General features: G+C 34.2%; 2 protein-coding genes and 1 non-coding gene across 3 annotated transcripts; all 3 read left to right on the forward strand.

The window, feature by feature from the left end:
• Positions 1–118: 118 nt before the first annotated feature.
• On the forward strand, positions 119–19,118 carry LOAG_02023 (hypothetical protein). The gene is made up of 48 exons (XM_020445913.1): positions 119–175; positions 635–755; positions 869–1,061; positions 1,158–1,254; positions 1,442–1,594; positions 1,972–2,080; positions 2,282–2,356; positions 2,420–2,548; positions 2,748–2,900; positions 3,200–3,294; positions 3,414–3,483; positions 3,645–3,833; positions 4,083–4,138; positions 4,238–4,420; positions 4,751–4,928; positions 5,393–5,624; positions 5,898–6,027; positions 6,148–6,276; positions 6,354–6,576; positions 6,866–6,979; positions 7,056–7,270; positions 7,668–7,895; positions 8,124–8,293; positions 8,471–8,627; positions 8,721–8,945; positions 9,003–9,206; positions 9,508–9,663; positions 9,868–9,989; positions 10,247–10,397; positions 10,630–10,864; positions 11,080–11,300; positions 11,455–11,685; positions 11,959–12,123; positions 12,406–12,616; positions 12,980–13,082; positions 13,210–13,291; positions 14,305–14,679; positions 14,984–15,096; positions 15,207–15,357; positions 15,646–15,792; positions 16,026–16,250; positions 16,504–16,734; positions 16,958–17,154; positions 17,253–17,455; positions 17,578–17,761; positions 18,211–18,346; positions 18,450–18,587; positions 18,822–19,118. The coding sequence occupies exons 1-48, from the start codon at positions 143–145 to the stop codon at positions 18,927–18,929; spliced, it is 7,746 nt and encodes a 2,581-aa protein (XP_020303683.1). The 5' UTR covers positions 119–142; the 3' UTR covers positions 18,930–19,118.
• A 2,010-nt stretch (positions 19,119–21,128) lies between these two features.
• Positions 21,129–21,201, forward strand: LOAG_20030. Its single transcript has one exon. It is a non-coding gene; the product is annotated as a tRNA-Arg (tRNA).
• A 1,125-nt stretch (positions 21,202–22,326) lies between these two features.
• LOAG_02024 (hypothetical protein) lies at positions 22,327–24,948 on the forward strand (the record flags this gene model as incomplete). The annotated part of the gene is made up of 6 exons (XM_003137562.1): positions 22,327–22,460; positions 22,652–22,737; positions 23,269–23,375; positions 24,031–24,108; positions 24,308–24,410; positions 24,662–24,948. The coding sequence occupies 6 exons, from the start codon at positions 22,327–22,329 to the stop codon at positions 24,946–24,948; spliced, it is 795 nt and encodes a 264-aa protein (XP_003137610.1).
• Positions 24,949–25,072: the final 124 nt, after the last annotated feature.

The following is a 25,072-nucleotide window of genomic DNA, read 5'->3' on the forward strand; positions in this document are numbered from 1 at the left end:
CGCCAGTTTTGATGTGGATGGAATGCTAGGAGGATTTAGTTTGCTGAAGACATTCTGTACATGAAGAAAACGTTTGTACAAGTAATATTCACATGTAATAGATGGGTTACATTATTTTAGGAAATCACTCGTTTTCGTGGAAATGGGTACAGAAAGAGTGAACAACGATCCACAGGTAAATTCATCTATACGCTTTTCAGTTGTTTCGATAGCAAAAAGATACAAGCACGATAACTGATTTCAGTCCCGGTTACCGCCTTCAACGGCCTGATGATTGATGCACTCTCTTGAAAAGAGTTCAAAATTTCGAAACTATTTATTCTCATTATCTCTCTTACGACATTCAACCCTATCTTTTGTCAAAAAAAATTTGATACCTCTTTCTTTTGGTTAAAAATAACCCTGCTGAAATTTAGCAGTAAGTTTATTTGGAGCACTACGTCGTAACGCTTCATCTCCTGGCCTGTCGTATAGGAAATGATTTATGTCTAGCACTTTTGTTATAAGTCCTAGAATAGGTACAAATACTTGAACGTTAGTTATGGAATAAAACGCGTACGTAGAGTTATTTTGTAATCATTTTTGTAATTCCACCCCTTTCAATTTAGAAAATTTCTTGCTCTCTCAATTGCAGGGGTCACTGGAACAGTTGAAGGTTGTGGGTCGTAAGTATATGGAGAGTTTGAATATTTCAAGCTCCAGACAACACCAAATAGCCGCACAGTCGCTTACTTCTACACTTTCTAATATTGCAGGTATTCCAATGGATCTTTTCCTGATCTTTATCAACTCTTTTCTGGAATAACTTTATATTATCAGCTAAAGTTTTGCAAAACACAAACATGCTTTATGGTAATGATTCTTGCAGAAATTCCTGACCAGATAAGAAAGCCATTGATTCGAATAACAATCCTAACATGTTTTACTCGGCTTACAAATCGACATTCACAAACTTCATTATATCTCGTTATATCAGCTCTTGTGCGTGAAGATCCAGTAACTTCTATGAAACACCTTGCAGAAGCGTATACATCATTCTTCGAATCTCATATAATACCTTCGTGAGCTGTTACATGAAAAAACTTTCTAAATCTTGATTTTCTCAATTATTCTGAATATGAAGAGTGAACAGTGAATTCTTTTATTTCTGTTTTCAGAAAATGGTTAACTACGAATTCAGTTCTAGCTATCAGATGGTTGTTTGGTCTCCGTAATTTGATAGATTTGAAAAACGCCAATGTCTTCAGTAGTTATGTTAGTCTAACATATCGCATACTAATTTTAGGCATGCAGTGTAGAAGGAAATGATTAATCTTAAATTAAATCTTCAATTCTTAGCTTTTAATGTGAAATTCAATTATGCAGCAATTCATAACATCATAACAGTTAAATCATCGTAAAAGTTTGTACAGCCCGAAATCGATGCATGATTTGTTTTCAGATGTCAGCACTGTTGTCAGGAGCGTTACATGCTTGTGCCAGTAAAAAATTTGTAAAGATTCAAGGTAATATGAAAACTATCTTTAATAATGCCTTGCTGAAAACAACCTTGGAATGGATTCGGAATCATTATGCAGCTCAGTCGTCTTCTGGAGTAAAAATCCTTGCTCTTCTGAGTCTACTACCTTGCAATGAAGGATATTTCGACTTTTCATTTTTTGTCAAAATTTATGCTACTGACATTCTTCTTGCGAAGCATCGCCCAAACGTTCATGTTGTGGTGCGACTTTTTTTTTTGATTTTCATGTGCGATTTTTTTTTTTTTTTTTGATTTTCATCTAAAAACTGATGCAGCTGGGATGGTTAAAAGTAGAGAAGAATGAATAAGCAGTGATAATTGAAAGGGAATGGGCAGTTCGTAGTAGTATTGTTCTCATTTTGTATTCAGTTTCGCCAGTCCAGCTCCAGGTTTCTCAGCAGCATGTTTTTCCTGTACTTATACATTGATGCGTTACTTTCCATTTATTATAGATTGCTAGCTCCAAAATATTTAAGCGGATGAATTTGGTAGTGTTCCGGGATGAAATCATGGCAGTTGTTAAAAAGTCCATGTTACGCAGTCCTGAGATCGCGATTTTCGGTTAGATTTTGTTTCTTGCTGTTCCAACGTCTTTCTGGAGAATTAGGCAAAATAGTAAAGATATTTTGTTTCTTTTACGGAATTAATGAGTCTTCCGGAGTAAGTTCTTTGCTTGTTTATTATTGCTTCAATCATGCTGGAACTATTGTTTTATTTCTTATTACTTGCTTCGTTTTGTGTGACTGGTGACATTGGTTTCAGGGATATTATATCTTCTAGAATCGATAACAATTGATTTGTCATCTTTTGCAGTTGAGTTCTATAAAATTCTCTCTGGTGAGTACTACTTCAGTTTTGGTCAAGTTTAGCAATAAAGTTCGCTTACGGATATTTTTGCAGCATCGTTAATTTCATCGATCGATGAAGTTCGTGGTCATACTTCATTATCTGTTGCCATGATAGCAAAGAAAATAACTGATCCTAAAGCTTTGAAAGGATTGATTGATGGAATTTTTGGAACTTATTCAGGTTTGTTAAAATCGTTCTTAATAATTCAATTCAAAAAAAAAACTGTCATGAAAATTATTGGTCCCTCATTGAAAATCATGGCTGCCAAGAAATTGGCAATGGTGAGGAGGAAGGCAAATGATAAGTTTGCCTAAAATCTGACTTAGAGTTCTTTAAATTTGCTCTCTTGAAATTTTTAAAGAATAAATGAATGCTTGAGGATCTGATGGGAGAATGGCTACTGTTGGGCAGCGCATCACTGTCTTGGAAACCCTGAAATTGATGAGCTGTCATGGAGTAAAGGATAAAGCTGAATGCGACATTATTGCTTCGAACATCTTGCAGAGACTGAGCTCATTGTTGATTTCTGAAGGTTATTTCCCATCTTTTTTCTAACTGATCTGAATAGCTGTCATTTATTTATGTATTTTTGCATATAGACTGTCATTGTCATTATTGCTGTTCTTAATTATTATAGGCAGATGAGCTTTATCTGTGCTTGTCTGTGCACAGATAAAGCTCATCTGCCTATAATAATGCAAAATCTGTGCTTGCCATGGTTCAGTGCAGTACATATTTATTGTGTCTGTTTTCTGTAGATTGCTTACAAAAACCCGCTATTCTTGGCTATCCAGGGAAAATTGAGGATTTTCTCAGGCAAAATATTTTCAGTCCATCAGACTGCTTTGGAAGCTATGTGGAAAGCGGTTTTAGCATGGTCAGCACAGATTACAAATGTGGAGGAGAAGTTGCAACCGGTTTTCATGGTTCTCTTTCTTATCAATCTTTTTTTCATTGCACTTTTTTCATACTTATCATGTCGCCCATAGATTCTTGTATTAATAATCAGTTTTTGGATAGTGTATAATGATATTACTTCCTTCAGACCTCCCTAAAGTCACCAAACCGTTCATTAACATTGAGAAGCATGGTCACTGTATATGATACCGATAATGGTAAGAATTACTTTCTCACTTTCCCTTTTTCTTTTTTGATGCTTTAAATAATTTCCTAAAATTCGCGGTGATTCCATTGCTTTTTTTCTACTATCATGAAATTTTCTGAGCGCATAAAAGGTGACTAATTTTAAACTCAATAGGAATTTTGCGATTTTTAGGCAAAATGAAATTGAGCAACGATTTACTGAAGACAGTTTTCGATATCTATAAAATACGCTCAAATGTTGGGGATTTTATAGTTACATCTTTATTGCTTCTAACTGATGAAAAATTTCGGGAAAATATTCGACAAACATTAGAAAATGATTTCTTCAAAGAGAAATTTATCGCTTCTTTGAACACGTCTGGTAATTATTCAATAACCTTCGATATTTCTTTTTTTTATATCCCTAGGAATGTATTTTTGCTTCTTGCGGAATGTTGGTACTCGGACATTTGAAAATGTTTGATACTAATGTTGGTGCATGCGGTTGTTTAAAATGTGCAAGCAAATGTTTATGATGATTCTGCACTTTTTTTTCCTTTGGTGTGAGTTCTTTTATGCAGAACATTCTTCATCTTTTCATCCAATTAATTCATGGTTTGCTTCACTTCAGATATCTTATATGTAGCAAAATTGTCGTACTGGATGATCAGGAATACAGAAACCAAGGTTATTTTTCTTGATAGTTTGCGAGAAAAAATTGCTTTCATATTTCACGTTTCTTTTATATGCTCCCATTATTTATTCCTGACTGCTTTTTTATTATAGAATTGGAGTACTATGCGAAATGTATTTTTTTCTTTATTCACGAGTCTATTTTGGCCAGATTATGAAGTACGAAAAAATGCAAACGACATTATCAGGAAATGTGTTGTCAATAAAGGCAACACATTTTGTGCTGCTTTCTTAAATTTCTTATTTCCCTATGTGACTTCGGATCTTGCGCAAGAGGTAAAGTTGCAGTTTTTCGAAGCTAAAAGTCTTTTTAACGGAATTTTATATTTACAAAGAAATTTTAGCATTGTTAAAAAATGCCGTTACTCAGTAGCAGCCGTTAACTGATAGCTTTGCGGAAACAAATTGTTTGGAAATGCAACTGTGAGCTAAAACTTTTTCCATCCTCTCACAGTCAATGAAAGGATGAAAAATTATTTTCAGTCCAATAAGTTATCTATTTATAGCTTGCGTGAACATTAATAGCATAGCTATCTTGTTACAAATAGAGGATATAGCAAAAAAAAAAATCTCGTCAAAATGACTTCATGATTTTGCGATGTTTAGGTTTATAAAAAGATGGCAATAATACAATGTGAAAAAAATGAGCGAGTTCTTGATAGCAAATTGATAGCTGCAGCAGTGCATGAAGTTATGATTCCTTTCAATGCAGCAGAAGAAAATTTTGATTTGGGCATCAGTGTCCTCACATCCGGACTTTTAATATCATGCAGTTTACAAATGGGTACGTTCTGTCTTTAGATAATCGTATCCGTTGATGAGCATTATGATGAAAACTACTATTTCACATACAGTGATATGTGTGATATCACTGAATTATTGTATTGCTGTTGTAATGTTTGGAACTGTCCATATTTTGTATTAGTACCATAATTACACAATTCCGACATCAATATAAAATAAGTGAATTATTCATTAAATTTAGGTGAAGAAATTGCCTAGATCAGTACTTCTTAGTAAATTTTTTTTTTTGTTTTTCTGCAAAACTCAGGAATACAGCTTTATATGTCGTTGCTTTTTCAGTACCAAAAGATTAGAGGCCGTGAGTCTAGTTCTCCAGCGTGAGTTAGTTTTTAACCTTTGATGTTATTTTGTAACGTTTGTAACGTGCGTTTACAGATATGTTAATGGACACTTTGGCAGTGTCACCGGCTAATAACTAAGTTACAGCTGTTTATTTTATTTCAGTAAAAACTGATCCTTGTTGTTGGAATCGTTGGGTACGCTCAATAACTAATGTGGAACGTTTGCTTGGTGAAGGTGGTCGCGTGATAATGGATCGCATATTCTCTACAAACGATACGGTGATTCAATGTAACGCAATTCGAATGTTGATGTCAGGTGGCGGAGTGACACAACACATTCGTGGTATAGTCTGGGCGTATTGCACTGACCTGTTGAATGAAATCGACATTGATCGGTAGCTGTATCCTTGAACATACTTGTTTCATTAATTTGCTGTTTGCACTATTTGTTATAGTTTCAAGTTTTTTATGCTTACCAGCATTTCCGGTTAGGCAGATTGTCTTTAATATGTTATTCACAAGTGGTCATTGTTAAGCACTAACGATATCAGCTACATTTTAAAACGAGAATAAAGTAATAATGTAACGTGATTTTAACAATCACTTCAGCTTAACATAATGTTATTTTCCAACTTTTTTTTTACTGTTTTCGAGTTATTAATTTTTAGGTATGTTTCAATAACGCATCGGGAAGTTGCAATCTATAATACATCCGATGGTGTGCTATATAATACGGCTGTTTTGGAATTAAGTTATGAAGAAGAATTTGGTGCCAAAAATGTGAAAAGAGAAAATAAGGTGTAAATATAGCCGCTACTTTTTTGATTCTATTTTCCGTTGCCGACGGTTTTCCTGTACTTGTTCTCGGACTTTCATAGTATTTTATATATGTTAGATATTAGCGAGATGGTTTTTCAGACTTACAAATACAAGGAACAATTGTTAGAAGCACAGTTGAAAAAAGAACTTGCTGAAAAAAAACGTCAAGAAGGCAAATTGATGCCCCAGCAAGAGAAAGCAAAAAGAGAAGAGTTACTTGCTGAAAAGGTTATATTTTGAAAATTAACGGAAATCAAAATTTATAGTTATCGACTTAGCCTTTTGGAATGGATGGGATTTTTCAGAAAGTCAGAGAAGAACTGCGTGACTTGTATTTGAAATGTAAGGAACGCACTGAATTGCTAACAGCAGCTGTCACTAGTGATCCAATTGGTTCAGGGAAATATGTCCATTTACTGATTACGGTTGTTATTCCGTTATTAAGATCTCCTCTTGTATCACCTCTGGCTTATAATGTTTTTCGCAGTTTTCGTAATGCAGCTTTCGAGCCATCTGAAGATTATTTACGTAAGTCTTATCGATATTGTCTAGCGATATTTAACTTTTTAGTGCAACCGGTTTCCAAGTAGCAGCAAAATTGCACACTAGATACAGTCTTCGTTTTATTTTGTATTTCCATCAACAAGTTAATCTGGGCTTTGGGCTGCTAAGCTTCGTTTAATATTATTTGGAAGTGTCTTTCTGATTTATTTGAAGTTTTTGGGAGGATGTTTTGTATGCAGCTGTTATCATTCTCATTCCACAATGAAGCATATGGGAAGAAAATCTTGCTAGAAGATGTAGAATTGATTTGTAGACGAACTCATATTACATTCATCAGTACGCGTGTTACGCTCAATTTACACGGATGCAGCATGGAGCCAGGAGTCACTTACTGTTCAAGTAGAAAGGGCAGTTGCATTGCTAGCGAGTAAGTTTTATAGAATTTTTGCATGGAGGTTCGAAAAATTTTCAAATTATGTGAAAGTCATAGCGGTATGCTTTAGCTCGATGTGTTTTGGTACCGATTCTACTTGACGATGAAGAGCATGGTGTTGAAGAGATATTGGGTACTGATGATGAAGAAACGATGAATCTCCTCAAATTCAATGTTTCTTTTCCACTGATAAATGCGGTACTAAGGGATGAATCTTTCCCTTATGCGTTGCGGCTAAATACCATGCGATTACTGTCTTCTGCGTTAAAAGGCAACTTCATCGAAGTATGTTGCAGACATAATGAATTGTGAAGCATTGTTCCTTTTTTTCCACTTAAAAGATTCTGAAAATGGTTTTAAAGGGATCCGTTTAACTTCATCATTGTTTTTAATCCCTCCTAAGCAAGAATGACATAGTTTGAAATGAATCCACATTTCTTTGAGTACTTCATTACACTATATAAGTAAGTTTATTTGTTATGTCGAATACTGATCTGACGGTGAGCGAAAGTATAATTATATACGAGAAGCGAAATTATATATGTAAAGGCATGATTGAATACGAGAAAGAAATAAGCGGGACAGTGGTCTTGTTTCATTCTAAAGTATTTTTATGAACATCAAAGTCTGTTTTTTATTTCTTTTTTAAAATATATGGATCTTTATTACTTTGCCTTTCCAGGATAACCAGGTGAAGTATCTTCCCTTGAATTGGCTGTGTTCACTTCTGCTTCATGTCATAGCGACAGACACTTCGGAATTATATCACATTGCGAAAATATTACTTCAGACTTTTTGTGAACTATTAAATAAATGCTCACAAAGAGGTTTGCAGCAAGCGACAATACTTGAACCTATCATGCAGTGTTTGCTGGATGAGAGTGCTCAGTTAAGAGAATGTGCTCTTATGGTACGTTCGAATCAATAAGAATGGTTGCAAATGATTCTCGAACTTTTTTCTCTGAGTTGATTTTAGTTTTGTTTGCTCTTTTTTTTTTCCTTATAAATGAACTGAATCAAGAACTAAATATCTTCCATTGAATTGGCTCTATCATTTGAAATAGCGTGTTCTGCATTGGAGAACTTTTTAAAATTGAAGGTCCAACTGATGGTTTCTTTTTATATTTCATAATTTAAGGCACTTAGTCGACCTCATGAACTTTACAACGACCTGAAATTAACTCGAGATGGTGCACAGTTTATGGCAATGTTCACAAGTCGTATATTTATTGCTCGAAGCGATCCGGTGAAAAAATGTGTTGATTTGGCTGACAAAATTTGGCGAGATGAAAAGCTCTCTACCACTACGTATGCGTTTCTACCATTTAATTTAATATTTCTCTCAAGATTTGGCTCAAAATGAAGTTCCGTTTAGTGAACTTAAATTACTTCGGTGATGCTGTTACTGGTACTGTTATTTATTTCCTTGCTTTCTTTCTTTAATATCGATATTGCTTCCTAGAATACCATAATTTATTCTTCTAGGGACTTATTTGGCAATATTTTGAATAGCGTAACTTCGGAACATATCTTCCTGAGAAAATCCGCATCCGTTGCTCTAGGAAAATTATATGAAGAGTTTCCGGAGATTCTGCAGCCAGCACTGGATAAACTTGATTTATTATATTCAGATTACCGAAAAGTTCGTTTCACTTTGTCTCTGATTTCAAGTGCTTTGATTTATTTATTAATGATATCGTTTATACAGCTTCTCTACTGCAGTGATATATTTTAGATCCGACCGCCTGTTTGTGACGATATTGGACGAGTAATCGCAGGTCCTGTAGATCTGTGGAAAAATCGAGCAGGTATTGCAGAAGCTCTGCTTGTCATTGCTCCTAATCTTCCTCATCAGCTGGTGATGAATTTTATCAAAATCATAGTCCCCAGTGGAATCAGTGATTCTAGTCCAGAATGTCGAGAACTAATGCAGAATGCTGGAATTGAAGCTATCAAAATGGTAATTTTCTCTTATAAAAAATAATCCTAATAAAAGTGAACTTTTGTTTGCTTCCAGCATGGAGAGTTTGAAATGACATCACTTTTACCATTTCTCGAAGAAATGTTAAGTTCAACGCCAGATGGTAAAGATTTTGACAATTTGCGCCAAGGTTTGGTTATTATGTTGGGCACGTTAGCACAACATTTAGATCCGGCAAACGAAAAAGTGCGCATCATAGCATCACGTTTAATCGAAACACTGTCGACGCCATCACAGCAGGTTAGTATAGCAGTTTTCATTGTATTTGATATATGATCATTAGCAATTTAAATGTAAATCAGAACAGATTTCACATTAAGATTGTTTTGATAATCTTGAAAGGCAAAATTTACCATTTCGCATAAATGTACGAGTAAAAATGTAATTAAAATAATGAATTATGAAATTGCTTTCTTGATTGCATGATAACCTATTTCTCTTCTGAAAATAGACTTATTCTCCGTTTTAAAACATAGATTTTAGTATTGATAAAAGATAGATTTAAGGATATTAGATCCTTGGAAAAGTTTCATATTTTCAGGTGCAAGAAGCGGTGTCCAAGTGCTTGCCGGCCCTAGTTCCAGCAATTAAAGATCGTGCCAAGGAACTTGTTTCCACATTGTCGTGTCTCCTTGTTGAAGCTGATTCGTACGGCGAACGACGAGGAGCAGCATACGGAATTGCTGGACTTGTTAAAGTATGGCATATTTTTTCTTAAAGATTTTTTTTCTTCTTTTGCTTTAAATAAACATCCATTTGTTTGACGTTTGAAAGGCTTTAAAAAAGACTCATGATGCGGATCAAATTGATAGATCTAATCCACTTGAAAATCAGTTGTTGGGATTGAAGTAGGGACTAAATCGTCCCTAAATTTACGTCTTTTTTCATAAATTATTTACAGGGCCTCGGAATGTCTGCAATGCGTGAACTAGAACTGATAAAATTTCTGCAAAATTCATTGGCCAATAAGAAAAATGCCTGTCATCGTGAGGGTGCTCTCTTAACTCTTGAAATTCTTTGCGGGTAAGCCAGTAAGCTACTTATTCTTTAAAATATGTTCAAATTTTGATCGAAAAAATTTTTGTTCGCAAACCAGTCTATGTGTTATTCGACTTTTCTTCTTGCCACTGTTTCATTTTCTACAATTATAAAGACGCAAACAAGCAACCAGATTTACATTGTAAACTATGCCTTTCTAATTTCATGCTTACTCTGTCATTTTAAGGCGCAGTTTTTTTAAAACAACCAAACAGTGAACCATTTTATAACGATTTTTTCAGCTCGATGGGTAAATTGTTTGAGCCTTACATTGTACAACTTTTACCATCACTGTTAATTTGTTTCGGTGATTCCGACGATAACGTTCGTCATGCAGCGAGCGACGCAGCACACTCTATGATGTCTATGCTTTCAGCCCACGGCGTTAAACTGGTTAACATAAAATATTTTACGAGTTGCTTTGAAAACTGAGGATCCAATTGATTATGTTGAAGAGGATTTGAATTTAACCTTTCCTTAAAGACCTTCTTTAAACATTGTTACGAGTGGTGTTATGAACTTTTTTCAGAAGGTAAGGAGGACCTACAATCATTTTTTTTATCGAAAATTATAGAGATATCACTGGGTCCAATTTTAACAAATAGATTTGATTAATCTCTCTTAGGTGTTGCCGTCACTTCTAGCTGCATTGGACGAAGACTCATGGCGTACGAAATGTGCTTCTGTGGAACTTCTGGGGTCAATGGCATTCTGTGCTCCGAAACAACTTTCATCTTGCTTGCCAAGCATCGTTCCTAAACTTATTGAGGTGCTGACAGACTCACACTCAAAAGTGCAGAAATCCGGAGAAAAAGCCCTAAAACAGATAGCCAAAGTTATCCGTAATCCAGAAATTCTCAGTCAGTATTGCGCATAATTTATCTTCATTTCGTAGGAATTACTTCTACTTCTTTACTAAATGGCTCAGCTTTAGTGTGTTTTGACTTTCTTGCCATTTTTACTTTCAGTTTTAGTTGTACTTCACTTTTGCTTTCTCTTGCGATTTTTTGGCTGATATGGTATTATATCACTGTCGAAATTTTTTTGAGAAATTCTCTGCTGTGTATTTTTCAAGGTATAAGCAATCAGTTGTTAACCGGTTTGACTGATCCGGCTAGCAAAACATCCTCCTGTTTACAAACGGTAGTCAATACGAAGTTCATACATTACATTGATGCTGCTTCACTTTCTTTGATAATGCCTATTGTTCGTCGCGCATTCACTGATCGAGCTTCTGAAACGCGTCGTATGGCTGCTCAAATAATCGCGAACATCTATTCTTTAGCGGATAATAAGGCATATTTATTTTTAGGTTTTCTGATGATTTTATTTGGGCTTAAAAATTCACCATTTTCTGACATATTATATATTTCCCGAAAAGATTTTATGAATATCCAACAAGTATTTTACTCAGTTGACTTATTCTTTGAGCTAACAGGAAAATATTCAGGATATGGAACCGTATCTTGCTGGTCTATTGCCGGGATTACAGAAATCATTGTTGGATCCTATCCCAGAAATACGTACTGTTGCTGCAAAGGCTCTTGGTGCAATTATTGGATATTCTGTTGGAGATACTGCATCAAAAATGCGTGAGCAACTTATACCGTGGCTCAAGGAGAAGCTTGTTTCGAATACAAATGCCGTCGATCGATCGGGTGCTGCGCAAGGACTTGCAGAGGTTAGTTAATAAAGTTAGTGTTTGAAATACTTAGTCTACGTTGTTTTTTTTATATGCATACCTTTACTAAAATGTAGGTGAAATTCTAATTTTTTATACGTAGGTGAAATTCTATAATAACCAGTTCTACTTTTTACCCCTTTTCAGTTTTTTATATAGATCTTTCAAGAAGTATTTGTCATATAAGAAATGATCGCTTTTTTATTTTGTTTTTTTATCCACTGTCAATACGAATGTTTAGAGTTTTTATCGAATTAAAGACTTCGTTTTCAGGTTCTTAAAGCAGTGGGTGAGAATCAGTTAGCAATGGTTATGCCTGATATAATAAAAACAACAGAATCGAAAGAAGCAACACCAGAAATACGCGATGGTTATATATTGATGTATATTTATTTGCCTATGGCATTTGGAGACCATTTTGTCCCGTATTTACCTGAGGTTCGTTACTTTTTTCATGTTTCATAAATCATAATAGTAGAATGGAACATTTTTGATAAATGTAGTGATCTGTCTTATTAATATGAGAGTTCAAAGATTTTTGTATTTGAGTTCTCTTTGATTTGATTCTATCGTATTCATTATTTTCGAGCTTCTCTTAGAGTTTAAGCATAATGCATATCACTTCAGTTCTACAATTTAGATAAAAGTTTATATAAGTTTCCATTTCTGTTGATGGATAAACTAAATTATTAATAGCACGGACAAACACTGTACTTTCAGGTCATACCAAGCATACTAAAAGCTCTAGCAGATGAGAACGAATATGTACGAGACAGTGCATTGAAAGCAGGTCAGCGTTTAATTGTGACGTACTGCGTGCATGCTAGACGACTTTTATTGCCTCAGTTGCAAGCTGCTTTGTTTGATGACAATTGGCGAATTCGATTTGCAGCTGTTACACTGATTGGCGATTTCTTATTCAGCATATCAGGTTAGCATTCTGTGATTCTTTACTTTTGGACGGAGACTTTCAAATCAGCTAGTTAATTAGTTCTTGTGCAGTTACGGAAATTCGCCAACTGAATAGGTATTGGTCTGGTGGAAGGTTGTTACATTTGAAAACGTACCGGTACACAGTGCGAGTCATATTAACAGTAATCGTGCGAAGCGCATATATCCATAACGGAAAAAATGTTGTATAAATTAACTGCTATCAGTGAACTTTGCAAAAATAAAAGGCAGCTGCTGAGAATACTGTATTGATGAAGTTCGCAACTTAAGTTCGAAATTATTATTTGGTTAAACAGTTCATTCGTACATTTGCTCTTTGCTCATCAAATAGACAAGTTTATAGGTGTTAGCGGGAAAATGACGTCAGCAACATTAAACGAGGATGATACTATGGGTATGGAATCAGCTGGGAAAGCCATTGTTCGACAACTTGGACAAGCATGCAGGTATTATGAAAAGTGCATCACTTGTCATAAAATTAGTTACATTTCACTTATTGTAAAATTAGTTACATAAAATTAGTTAGATCAGAAATATTTGCAGCACAAAAAGAGAAATCTGTCAAATTTGCAGGGATCGTGTTCTGGCGGGTATTTACTTATCACGTTCAGATATTGCGCTCCAAGTTCGCCAAATTGCAAGTCATGTTTGGAAAGTAAGTAGCATTCCTCTTATTAGTATATTTATTAGCGTATTTTCCATTTGATGTTCGGGTCTTGTTTTGTTGCAGTCAAAAGTCTTATTATGACTACTGTGGAAGTTTTCCTGATAGTTGTTGGCACGGACAAATTATTGTGATAAAGGCTTTTGTAGATTGACAAAGAATTTTTTCTTGGATGTTATAAGGCAACTGTTGGGAAATAATGGAGGTGAAGCTGATCATTGGGTTGTTCTTGCCCATGTAGGGAAATTTTATAGGAATTTAATTGGTGTTGTCGTTTAATAGGGATTTCATATATGGGTAGCAGCAATATTGGACAGCACAGTTGACTTGATAACTGAACTTTCAGTGGCCAACTATCCTGTTTATGCAGTGGGAATAATTCACAACATTCCCACATTATACATATTCTTTGATAACAGATTGGAAGAATCATACAATAAAAGGGCTTTGTTGTTTACAGTAATCTTGCCATGGAATATAAAGTCACTTACTACACAGGAAGATCATACAGGAAAAAACTGTCAATACAAACAAAGGGCTATGTTTGCCACAATCCAAATACTGTAGCTAAGCTAAAATAACAAATTAATTGAAGATGCTCACAAAAACTAAATATTGCAAATAAGTTTGATTATTAATTCAAAAGATGAAATTTGGATGAACGATTAATCACTTTAAGATCAAAATGTGTTCCAGTATTGTTTTTATGTTATTTGTTTATTTGTTTTTTCGGTTATGAATCGTTTGTGTAACTAATATTCAGAGTAAAACAACCTGTAGGTGGAAATTTCCATATTATGAATTTCCTTCAGTTATTCAAAGATATTTTTGCAATATAAAAATACTTTGATTATTTCGGCATATTTTATATTATAAAATTATTTCGGCTTCCTCGACAATAACTTTTAGGATTTTCGACATAATTCATAATACTAACATTTTACTGTATTTATCCAATAATCAAACGATAATGTTTTATCAAAGTAACAGCGAGTTACATTAAGATAGTGGTGGCGAATACTCCACGTACTTTAAAAGAATTGATGAAAACGCTGTTCGAAATGTTGCTTTGTTGTTTGGCAAGCAGTAGTGAAGATCGACAAATGATGGCTGGACGTTGTCTTGGAGAACTGGTGAAGAAAATGGGTGAACGAATAATCATTGATGTGTTACCCGTTCTTGAACGTGGCCTTTCATCTGAATCAGTTGAACAACACATTGGTGTTGCTACTGCTTTGCATGAAATTATCGAGAATTCTACAAGAGATATTGTATTAATGTATTCGGCGCAGCTGGTGGGACCGATCAAGAAAATCATCTGTGATTCCAATCTGTTAGTACGCCAAGCAGCTGCCATTGCATTTACATCATTTTATCAGGTATACACTTATGCAATATTGTACGTTCTGCTGACCGTATACTATACCCCTCGTGCAGAGAACAAGCTATTCTCTTTCTTTAATTCAGTATGTATTAAGAAGAATATGGATTGCTTGCTCACGTTGTTTTACCATGATAGCTGTATGTGGCTCGTGATTTTCAACATTGGGTATAAATTAACGTTAATTTGATAGAACTTTTGCTTCAGTCCGGTTTAAACTAATTAGATTTGAAGGAAATTCCTGATTTCACATCTTGTTCTCAGTTTTTAGTCGACTCTGAAAATAATAATTTTGATTTAAGGCTGTTGGTTTCTCGGCGTTTGAGGATATTGTAGCGCCACTTCTAGATGCAAATGTGGTATCCAACGATAACGTATTAGATGGTCTTTCGCAAATAATGCGCCTGAATGGAAGGTAATTGCTTCATGTGTTATTCTAGCAGATGTAATTATCAGGATTTTAAATTTGTAAACCATAAATTTATAAAGCTAAGTCTGTATATTCGTTTAATCGAGAAATTTCAGGCAAATGTTACCTTATGTTTTGCCGAAATTAACTCGACCACCAGTAAATGTTAAAGCATTATGTGCGCTATCAGCAGTTGCTGGTGATTCGCTTAGCCGAAATATTGCCAGAATCTTGAATTCCATGTTAGATGGTTGTACTACGGATGAGGTAGTTGTGGATTTTAGAGTTTTGCAATATTGTATTTATAGCTTATTAAAATTTGCTTCGTACCCCTTGAATTAACACTCAGTTTTATTAATAGTGGCCACATATACCCATTTTACCAAAATGTGTTTTTCTTTATATATATTTTTTTCGAAACTTATAATAGTTGTTTTCATTTACTTTTTGGATTTATTCTTTAGCTTGGTGAAAAATAAATAAATATTTCGGAAGAAAAGTCAGTATTTCCGAGATTTGTAAACTAATACTTTAGTGTAAATGTTATTTTTTAAGAAAATCAGTCAGTGTCTGGAAGTGATTCTTTCCGTATCAGACGCAGATGGCATTTCAGTCATAATTACTACTCTTTTGCAACGAGCACAATCTTACAGTCATATTCCTTCATCAACTTTAATCCGTCTTTTTGCCAAAAATGCACAAGTAATATTTTTAATTAAATTTGCATTCACAAAGAAGTGGCGGAGTGACAATATTTTTGTTCAAATTTATTCAGTATTTATCATATGGTCGTATATTTTCAAAAAACTTGAACCAAATGATGACTATTTCAAGGAATTAAAAAGCAGTGCCTTTGATGACATGTTGAGCATATTAAGACATTATTTTTAATTGTCGAATAAACGAACTTTTTTAAAATTCATGCTTGTTTTCAGTTTGATCTCAGCAATTTTATGGGCGAAATTTTTTTTGGCACGTTGTTGCTTTATAATTCAGCAGTAAATGAAGTGGTAGAAAATGCAATCGAAACGTTGGTGTACGTTTGTCAAAGTTTGGATCAAAAGCAGATGTTATCTGTTTTGTTGATCATGAAGCAAGCCCTTTTATCGTTGCAGAAAACTGCCGCTTCTTCTACCATAGCAGGCTTTGCATGCAGTAAGGTATCACAATTCCAATTTTTCTTTTATACTTGGTTATTTTATACTTGGTTATCTTTTATACTTGGTTATCTCTTTTATACTTAGTTATTTAATTCAAATCATTTCAATTCTCTTTTATACTTATTTAATTCAAATTACCTTGCTTCACTTGTTCACTACACTTTTTCGGAAATTTTTGGCGGGAGATTAAAAGTAAATGAGCAGTTATTTCTGTGGTTCTATTTCCCAACGAAATCTTTTTGAAAAAATCTAGGGCCTTTCTTCTTTGCTGCCAATTATCCGAGAAGCAATTCTATCTGGTAGTGCGGAACTGAAGGAGCAAGCCGCTGAAACGCTTGGAACTATTGTATTATTAAGTACAGCAGATGCTCTGAAGCCTCATGTCGTGAATGTTACGGGTCCGCTAATACGTGTTCTCGGTGATCGATATTCGCACACTGTCAAAATTTCTATTCTTACAACACTTTCTCTGCTTATGGATAAGGTCTTTTTTCTTTTTTTTTTTCTTCTTTCAAAATAAATGATTCAGCATAGTCAGTGCTTATTTTAGTTTTGAAACCAAGCAAATTTTTTTCTATGCACAATGTATTATGCAATTTGCAGTGTCTATTACAACAAAAAGTGCTACATTTCAATTAATTATCTTGTTAAGGAATTTATTCTGCTTTATTTTCCGATATTTACTCTAAAGTTTTCTAATAATTTAGGTAGGTGTGCAGCTACGCCCCTTTTTACCACAACTTCAGAGTACTTTTTTGAAAGCTTTGCAAGACACAACTACACGCAAAGTACGACTTTGTGCGGGTGGTGCGTTATCACGCTTAATTAGCATTCATATGAAACCCGATTTGATTGTATTGGAACTTATCAAATATTTAAATGCCTCAGCAGATTCTACGATGATGTGAGAGTTGTTATTCTATTTGTATACCGTTCGGATCGTTATTTATAGGTTTTGCTGCCTTGAAGATGTAAATATGTATTATACTGAATTATTTATAGCGAAACAACTTTGATTGCACTGAGAGCAATCTTAGTTCACGTTCAATCAGAAGTTGTAAGTGATAATGTTCTTCAACAAGGCATCAAAGTAGCGGAAAAACATCAAGAAAACGATGAATCAGTGGTCGTAGTACAGGCTGCTTCTGCACTTCTTGGTGAACTTGCTCTGAAAATGAATCAACTTTCAAACATAGTGAATTTAAGTACGTTGTGATTTCAAATTTCACCACCGTTTTTTTAATGTAGCTTTGATTATTTATTCCGGCAAATTCCGGGATGTACGAAGTAGTATGAATCTAGATACTGTTATATTTTACAATTTCAGATGAGAGTTGCCGTCGTTATGCCGTCACTGTAACCTTGCAATATGCTTCTTGCACTGATCCACATGAAGTATTAGAAGTGTATGGTATCGAAAAACTACGCCCTGCATTTATTAGTGCAATACAGTGTGACAGACCAGAAATTGCGTCATCTGCTATTCGAGCTGCAACGTCCATACTTTTGTGGTAAGATCAATTTTTCAAACATGAAAGTTGAAGGACTTGCCGTAGTTTTTTTATAAATCATCTTCCAACTTTAAATGTCTAACTGAATTACATAGTTCAATTTTAATAGTGACTGTTTCTTTGATCTCACTGTAGCTGCAAAACAAACTAAAAAGCTTTTTGATTTTCATCGGATTTTCATCACATTCACTGAAAAACGAATCGTGTTTGAACATCTTGTCAATTGTCTCATAGAGTATCGTATAGTTCAGAACTTTTACTAGTAACGGAAGTTTCGATTCTCGAATTTTATTACACTAATCTTACTATTATTGAACGGTTCATGTTCTTATGATCAAGTTTTTTTTTAAATTTTTGCAGGTAATATTTGAAGATAATTTCCGGAATTGATTCTTTCCTGGGTATCATTTGTTAATATTTTATAGTTCCCTTATAAATTGTCTTTCCAGTCAGGAAATAATAGATTTGCCCCTATTGTCATCAGTTGTACGGGCGATAAATCATCCTGTCAATGAAGTGAAATGTGTATCAGCTCTAGGTATTCACCATATTGCGTCAAGGAAACTATCCATAAATGAAATGAAGGTTGTTGTTTAATTGCTTCTCAATTTTACGCAATTTTTTAGTTTCCTTCAACCGTATTATATATTTAAAGCTGGGCTTCTTAATCCCAATTTATTATCTTTAGATTATTGTTCCGATGATGTTAAATGGAATAAAAGAAAGAAACAGTGCAGTTCGTGCTGCATGTGAACAAGCACTTATCGCATTGTTCAGACTCAGGAATGAGAATCCTAGATATGATGATTACTTATCTACAGTTGAAGTAAGTCAGGTTTCTCGGTTCTTAACCATTCCTCGAAAAAAATTCAGAACTGAGTGGCTTTTTTGTAATACCTTCTGAATCATGAGGATGAGCACTGTCGTTTATTCATTTGTAAAGAACTAGTGGCGATGCTCTTCCAAACCCACTGATTCTTTTGCTAGAAATCTTTTTTCATTTAAACTTATGCTGTTTGTCTTTTTTTTTTGGCTTCTTATATATTAAAAATTTTTTCAGGGAGCAGCAAGAGATGTACTTGCTGATGCTTACAAGACATTACAGAAAATTTTGAAACAACCAGATCCAGGACTGGAACTATTATCGGATATTGTAAATGTGCCATGATACATCAAGATACATGTAGCTTTGACTATTTTTTTTTTCTATTCCTTGAATTCTTTTTTATCCCTGCTAAAGATTCGGAAATTAAATTTGACGTCACTTTTAATTCTCATCTGTTATTGTTCGTTAGCATTGTTATTCCTCATTTTGTTAATAAATAAGGAAATATGTGATCTATTTCACGATTGTTGCTCACATCCAATAGTATAACTGAAGTTTGGATTTTAATGACGAAGTTAAAGATTTGTATCCTATATGCCTACGGATGTGTATCAGTATGGGTGTGTGTGCCTTTGTGTATTCAAGAGTATAGTATTAAATTCTTGATATTTAATAACACTGTTTGCTTCATTCTGAAGTAGTATAACAAGGTGCGATGCCAAAAAAGTACCAGTGTAAAAGGTTTAGGAAATTTAGTTGCGACGAATGAAAAGGCTTCACTTCACTTCGGTGAAAATGTTGTTAGAAATTGAAAAAACAGCCATTGAAAAAATAAAAAAATTGAAAAAATACACTGACGAATAAATAGAACATTCGATGAATTACGGACTAATGGCAGGAAACGATGATGTTTTGAACAGAAGTGCATTTTGTTCAACCACATGAAAGCGGCTTTGTCTAAATGAGTCGCAGGAAAAAGCCATCGCATTTTGTGAGAGTCTTACGATACACTATTTCTGGGTACTGTCACTATAAAAATAATACTGTTGGAATGGAGTAGATAGATGCTAAACAGCCAATGGGAAGGATTTTATTTAGCTGTGATGAAAGACTGAAGATTATTGATTTTCTTTTTCCGGAAGCCATCAGTCGGATGTCATCATTTCCCGAACAAAGCTATATATCTTTTAAATTAAAGTTTTTTTTTCTTTAATTTTTAAAATGCCAGAAATGTAAGGGAAGGCGTTCATAATTTTCCTGGAAAACAGTAAATCAAAAATTCACTTTTCTGAACTTTACCAGAACCTAACAACCTTAAATTTGTGTGAGATTGGAGATTCATTGCTAGTTAACCACAAGAAATCTTCCAGGAAGCTGTTACGGAAGCAGCAAAATATGAGGTTGGACATGACGAAGTCTGGAATTGAATCAAAAAACTTACTCAACTTTTCCAAAAGGCTGAAGGAAAAATTTAGTCATTTGTGGAGGTAGCTGCAAAGTTGGAATTATCTATTTGTTCTGATTCATATTTCTGTCCCCTGATCTATTCTTGAATAAGATGGAGAAGTTCTTATCTGATAATAAGCTATGAACAATTTAACTGTCAGCCAAAGATGTGCCAGGTGGCTGCTGTTCATTATCATTCGAAATATCAGCCCTCATTTTAATGGAAGAATTCTCACTATTTTCGCCAAAATAAAGGAGAATTCTCTGACAATTGAGAGATGAACTGCATTGTTTGCTTTTCTTCGTACTAAAATTTCTCTCGGAGTGGCAATTTCCCGTTGAATTCCATCCGTTAACATCCATTCATTCATTCATTCTTCCAAATCATAAGCAATTAAAAAGCGGTATTCTTCGGTTTGTTGAACAATGGGTGTATATCTAAGCAGTAGTGTCATCAAATAATGCAAAATATTTCATAGCCTGAAAATAAATCTCGTTTAAGCCTTGGTATGCTTCGATATTTCGGATTCTTGCTAATTCTGGTTAAAATATATGGTCTGATTAAGAATGGTTTTGAAAATTAAAATTGCATTAATTTCGACTTAAATTTCATACGAAATATGGAGTATGATTTCCAAATATATTCTAGAAAGAATGCTCCTGACTTCTGAAAGTAATATCTTCCTTCCTACAAATCATTCAATAATTTCTAATCTCTTCGATCAGATCTTTCCCACTTAAAAAAGTGTCCCACTAAAAATCTTGATCAAATATATCAGGAAGTAAGTGTTTTCAAATAAATAAAATGTTTTATAAAAAGCTAAATTTCGTCCACATTCTTGTTTCACTTAGTTGTTTTACAGGTAAAGATAATTAATATTACTATCCACGTGTTCCTTGCCTTGTTCTTTATGACCCCTTTCCTTTATCTCACCCATTCATTTAAATAGGTCAAACATAACGTCGTCTAATGACTTCATATAATTCTAAATTGCACCCATTTGCAAGCTTGAATAACCTTTCCCTTTCCACTTGAATCGCCACGCTATAGTGACTACGCATGACGTCATGAAATTGACAGGGTCAGTGATGGTTGACCCTGTGGCCTAATGGACAAGGCATCTGACTTCTAATCAGGGGATTGCAGGTTCGAGTCCTGCCAGGGTCGTCTAGCATAATTAAAAAATAGCGACTGACGTCGTCGTGTTTTAGAAATCTGGTAACGATAATATAAAATGAATGCGAGGTTCTTCCGGTCCTACCTACCACCGACGATTTTGTTTTCTAAGTTTGAACCATACTCTTCAGAATCCTGAAATGTCCGTCAGGTCATGGAACATCACAACACTACGTTTGTTACAAATTTAACGGGAAAAAGTACAGAAGGTCATTGTGCATAAAATATGGTAAAGAATGACCTTTCGAATTGTGATGAAATGATCAAAGAAAAATATGCCGAATCACAACTACAAATCTTAATAGATATTAATTTCCTTAACTCCATGACCGCATTTCTGTCATCTTTTGACCTCTTTCTTATCCTCCTCCCCTTTCTTGTACCTTTATACCTGTAAATCATGATCAAGAAGAATTGAGTATCACCTCACTTTCATCTCTTCCCGTGATTGCGCTCTTTTATTTTCCATACATCCCTTTGCACATTTCTTCACCATTCACTTTCCGATTCTCCCTTTTTGCAATATTTCTACAACTGTTTCATATTAATATCATCTAGTATAGTCAGTATTTGCGCTTACCATCTCCGCTCTTTTTCATATCTTTCCAACCTACCATACAAAATCAAAGTTCTTTCCTTCTTTTCATCATTTTGGTCGAGCTTTCAAGAGCTTACAAAGAATTCAATCATATATTTTTTTACCAGTATGGCAATAATTTTCATCAAATTTTTATGTTTCGAAATGTTGCCAGCGTTTTTTTTACTAGAATACACATAGGGAATCGTCTTCACAGAAGTTTGTCATCTTCAATGTCTCCGACGGTTTTCTAGAATTCTGCTAATTGGCGGTTTTCTAGAGTTTTCCTATCTCAAAAACTCTAAATCCGAAAGTGTATTTGACAAATTTAAAAAATAAAGCTGACAGCTTTTGGTAATTGAAATTAAATATGATAAAAAATAATTTTGACAAAATATTTTCTTGTGTCATTTGTTCCAATAGGCCAAACATATTCATGGTACTTTAAACTAAACATGCGGGTAATATACGACGCTGTTTCCTGATTGCTGGATGGTCTCGAATATTTTCAGTTTCATTTGTTTCTGCTGTAGTGATATATGTTTATCTTATCGGTGATTGCTACATTATTCGTCGCTGTTATTGTAGATAGCTTAATACTGTACTATCCTGTTTATCCGAATTATGTTATGCCCAAGTATCTGCGGAATTTCGAAAGGAATGCTCCACCGAGGTTTGTATTTGCATCTACACTGTGCTATTCTGCTCAAGAAGAATCGATTTTAAAGAAAGAACTCTATGAATCGATTTTAAACTTTAGTTTAGACCATCGCCGTCATTGACGACATTTTAATCTACCATGCTTCTATTCAAAATTCGACTTCTTGCAGTAATAAAAGGACCTTAAAATCTTCTCATTTTCAGAGTTTTTGCTAAAAATACGGACATACCACCTTCCGGTATAGTGTTTCTCAGGAAAAACTTACAGGATAGCTTCCTTAATTTTCCAGGTATGTAGATAGAGAATTTTCTGTTTCTTTCTTTTTCAATTATAACATCATTATTAACAATTTGATAGTATTATTTATTGTCCACAGAACAGATTCACTTCATAATTTTACTGACAAACTTATTTTTTCATGTCCATTGATAAAGCTTTTTCATTTTCAAATGATCTTGTTGATTTCCATCTATAAGCTCCTCATTTTCATTCGTCTTATTCTTAAAATTGAATTTAAGCAAAGGCTTTTTATACAAATTTGACATGTAGTTTTTTGGAAACCAAAAGGGGACAAAATCAGAGAACTAAAAAGTCCAAGTTTGGCTGTTAAATCCAAAAATTGCTACTGAAATAGGACATGTCAGCTTTTGCTGCATGTTCTCATTTTGGCCGTTTTTGGGTCTAAAATATGTCACTACCTGATTTTGTCCTAAAGCACCAAAGTGGAGACAGGAAATCAAAAGACGTGCGAACCGAGCCATGTTCACATCCATAAGATGATTATAGAACATAAAATTTGAATTATGGAAATATTTTGCAGCTCGATCAAATTTGGAAGAGCGAAACAATCGACTGAAACTTCATTCAGATCGAAGGCAGCAAAAATTGGAAGCGATTAATAAACCTGATGTTTCTGTAAACAACAGTGTAAGCAAACACCTTTCTGATTAAAAGCATTTTTTTAAATTTGAATTGAACTTTATATCACATTTAAAATTATCTTTAATCTGAACCGAACGATAATCCAAATAATTATGCTCACAGATCAAGACTAATTAACGTCTTTAATTGATCGTTTTTGTGTTTTTTTTTCTTTTTGTTACGACAAACATTTATGTCTGGTGTGAATCAAATGCTGCTTCTTTTCTGTGGATTCATCATAAGAATCAAGGGAAAAAATGATTGCGTTTATTCATTTTTTGTAACTGAAACAATATCCGATTATAGTCTGAAATGATTTCAAAAGTTGTTTCGTCACTGGACATTTTGTGAGTTTTGATGGAGTATCCAGTTCTCCAAATGAATTCCATTGTAATTTGGATAAAATATTAAGATATATAGTAGGCAGGCAATTCATCAAATGATTTCATAAACATTATCATCTAAATTAACTAATTTTCAATGTAGTAAAGTTTATTTATTCAGCATGTGATACCACACCAATCGTATCACACAGCTAAACAAATTAAATATTCATGATGTGTTATCGACGAGGTAAAAAAATCGCAATAAGGGTAATGTTTTAGGGTGGTAAGTTATATTTCCGGTAGTTGCGTCATCCTGTAGAATGTCTTTGTTTCAGAACGCATTAGTGGTATCTCTGCTTCCGGTTGAATCATTACAAATTGAAGTTAGCACAACCTTACCACAGATGAGCTTGGTATTACATAACCTATATGTCTATAAATTAAAACAAAAAAGAAAAAAGGGACGATTTTATATTGAAAAGTAGGAAAAAATAGATAAAGGACAAGTTGAAAAAGATTTCCTGTAATATAACACGAAATGTGTAACTGAAAATGGGCCGAAGAAAGAAGTTTCGGATAGATGAACTTGAATAATATTACAATTCACTTTAGCAATCAAAGAATACGCCGACTCGATTTTACGCTATTTTCGATTCCAAATCGAAGCAATTCGTGACAAGTAATGAGCCAGAATTGTCCAGATGGAACGAAAATGGTATTAGCTCGATACTTTTTTTCACGCCTATCCCTAGCCTATTCGGTATTATTTGGTATTAATTCTCTTTCATAAAATCTATCGAAATTACTTCGAAGCAGTATAAGGAAAAGATTAGTGTGTATATTGGATAGTCAATGACAGGTTACGTTAAAATGATCACTCAATTATGAAATAATTTAATTTTTTTTCCGAGTGACAGAAAGAGATGTTTCCAGTATTGTGAATACAGTTAATGGTTCTAATTTCAGATAATGAAGCAGCATCGATATCAAAGCCATATCATGAGGGAACTGCGCAACTAATCTCATCTGAAAATGATACAACAGTTGCATTGTTTAACCAGCTCACTGAGGAACTAGGCACCAGATCGTCGACTCCGTTTGAGTCAGATCAAAAGGTGGAATCTATCATTTCGAAAATACCGGATATCAAGATTTCAAATCGGCTTAGGTCGAAGTTTAAAATATCTGTAATTGATAGTAATGCAATTGTCAAACCACTAAAACTTTTGCTCTGCGACATTAGCATAAAATGATATATACAACAGTTGTTTGCAATCGTACAACAGCAACTGTCATTTTCTGCGGCAATTTTATCTCAGAAATTGAAATTCAATCACAGTGAAGTTATCATATATTCGTTATTGCTAAAATTTCGCC

The sequence above is a fragment of the Loa loa genome (assembly GCF_000183805.2).
Source record: "Loa loa unplaced genomic scaffold supercont3.55, whole genome shotgun sequence".
Lineage (NCBI taxonomy): Eukaryota > Metazoa > Nematoda > Chromadorea > Rhabditida > Onchocercidae > Loa > Loa loa.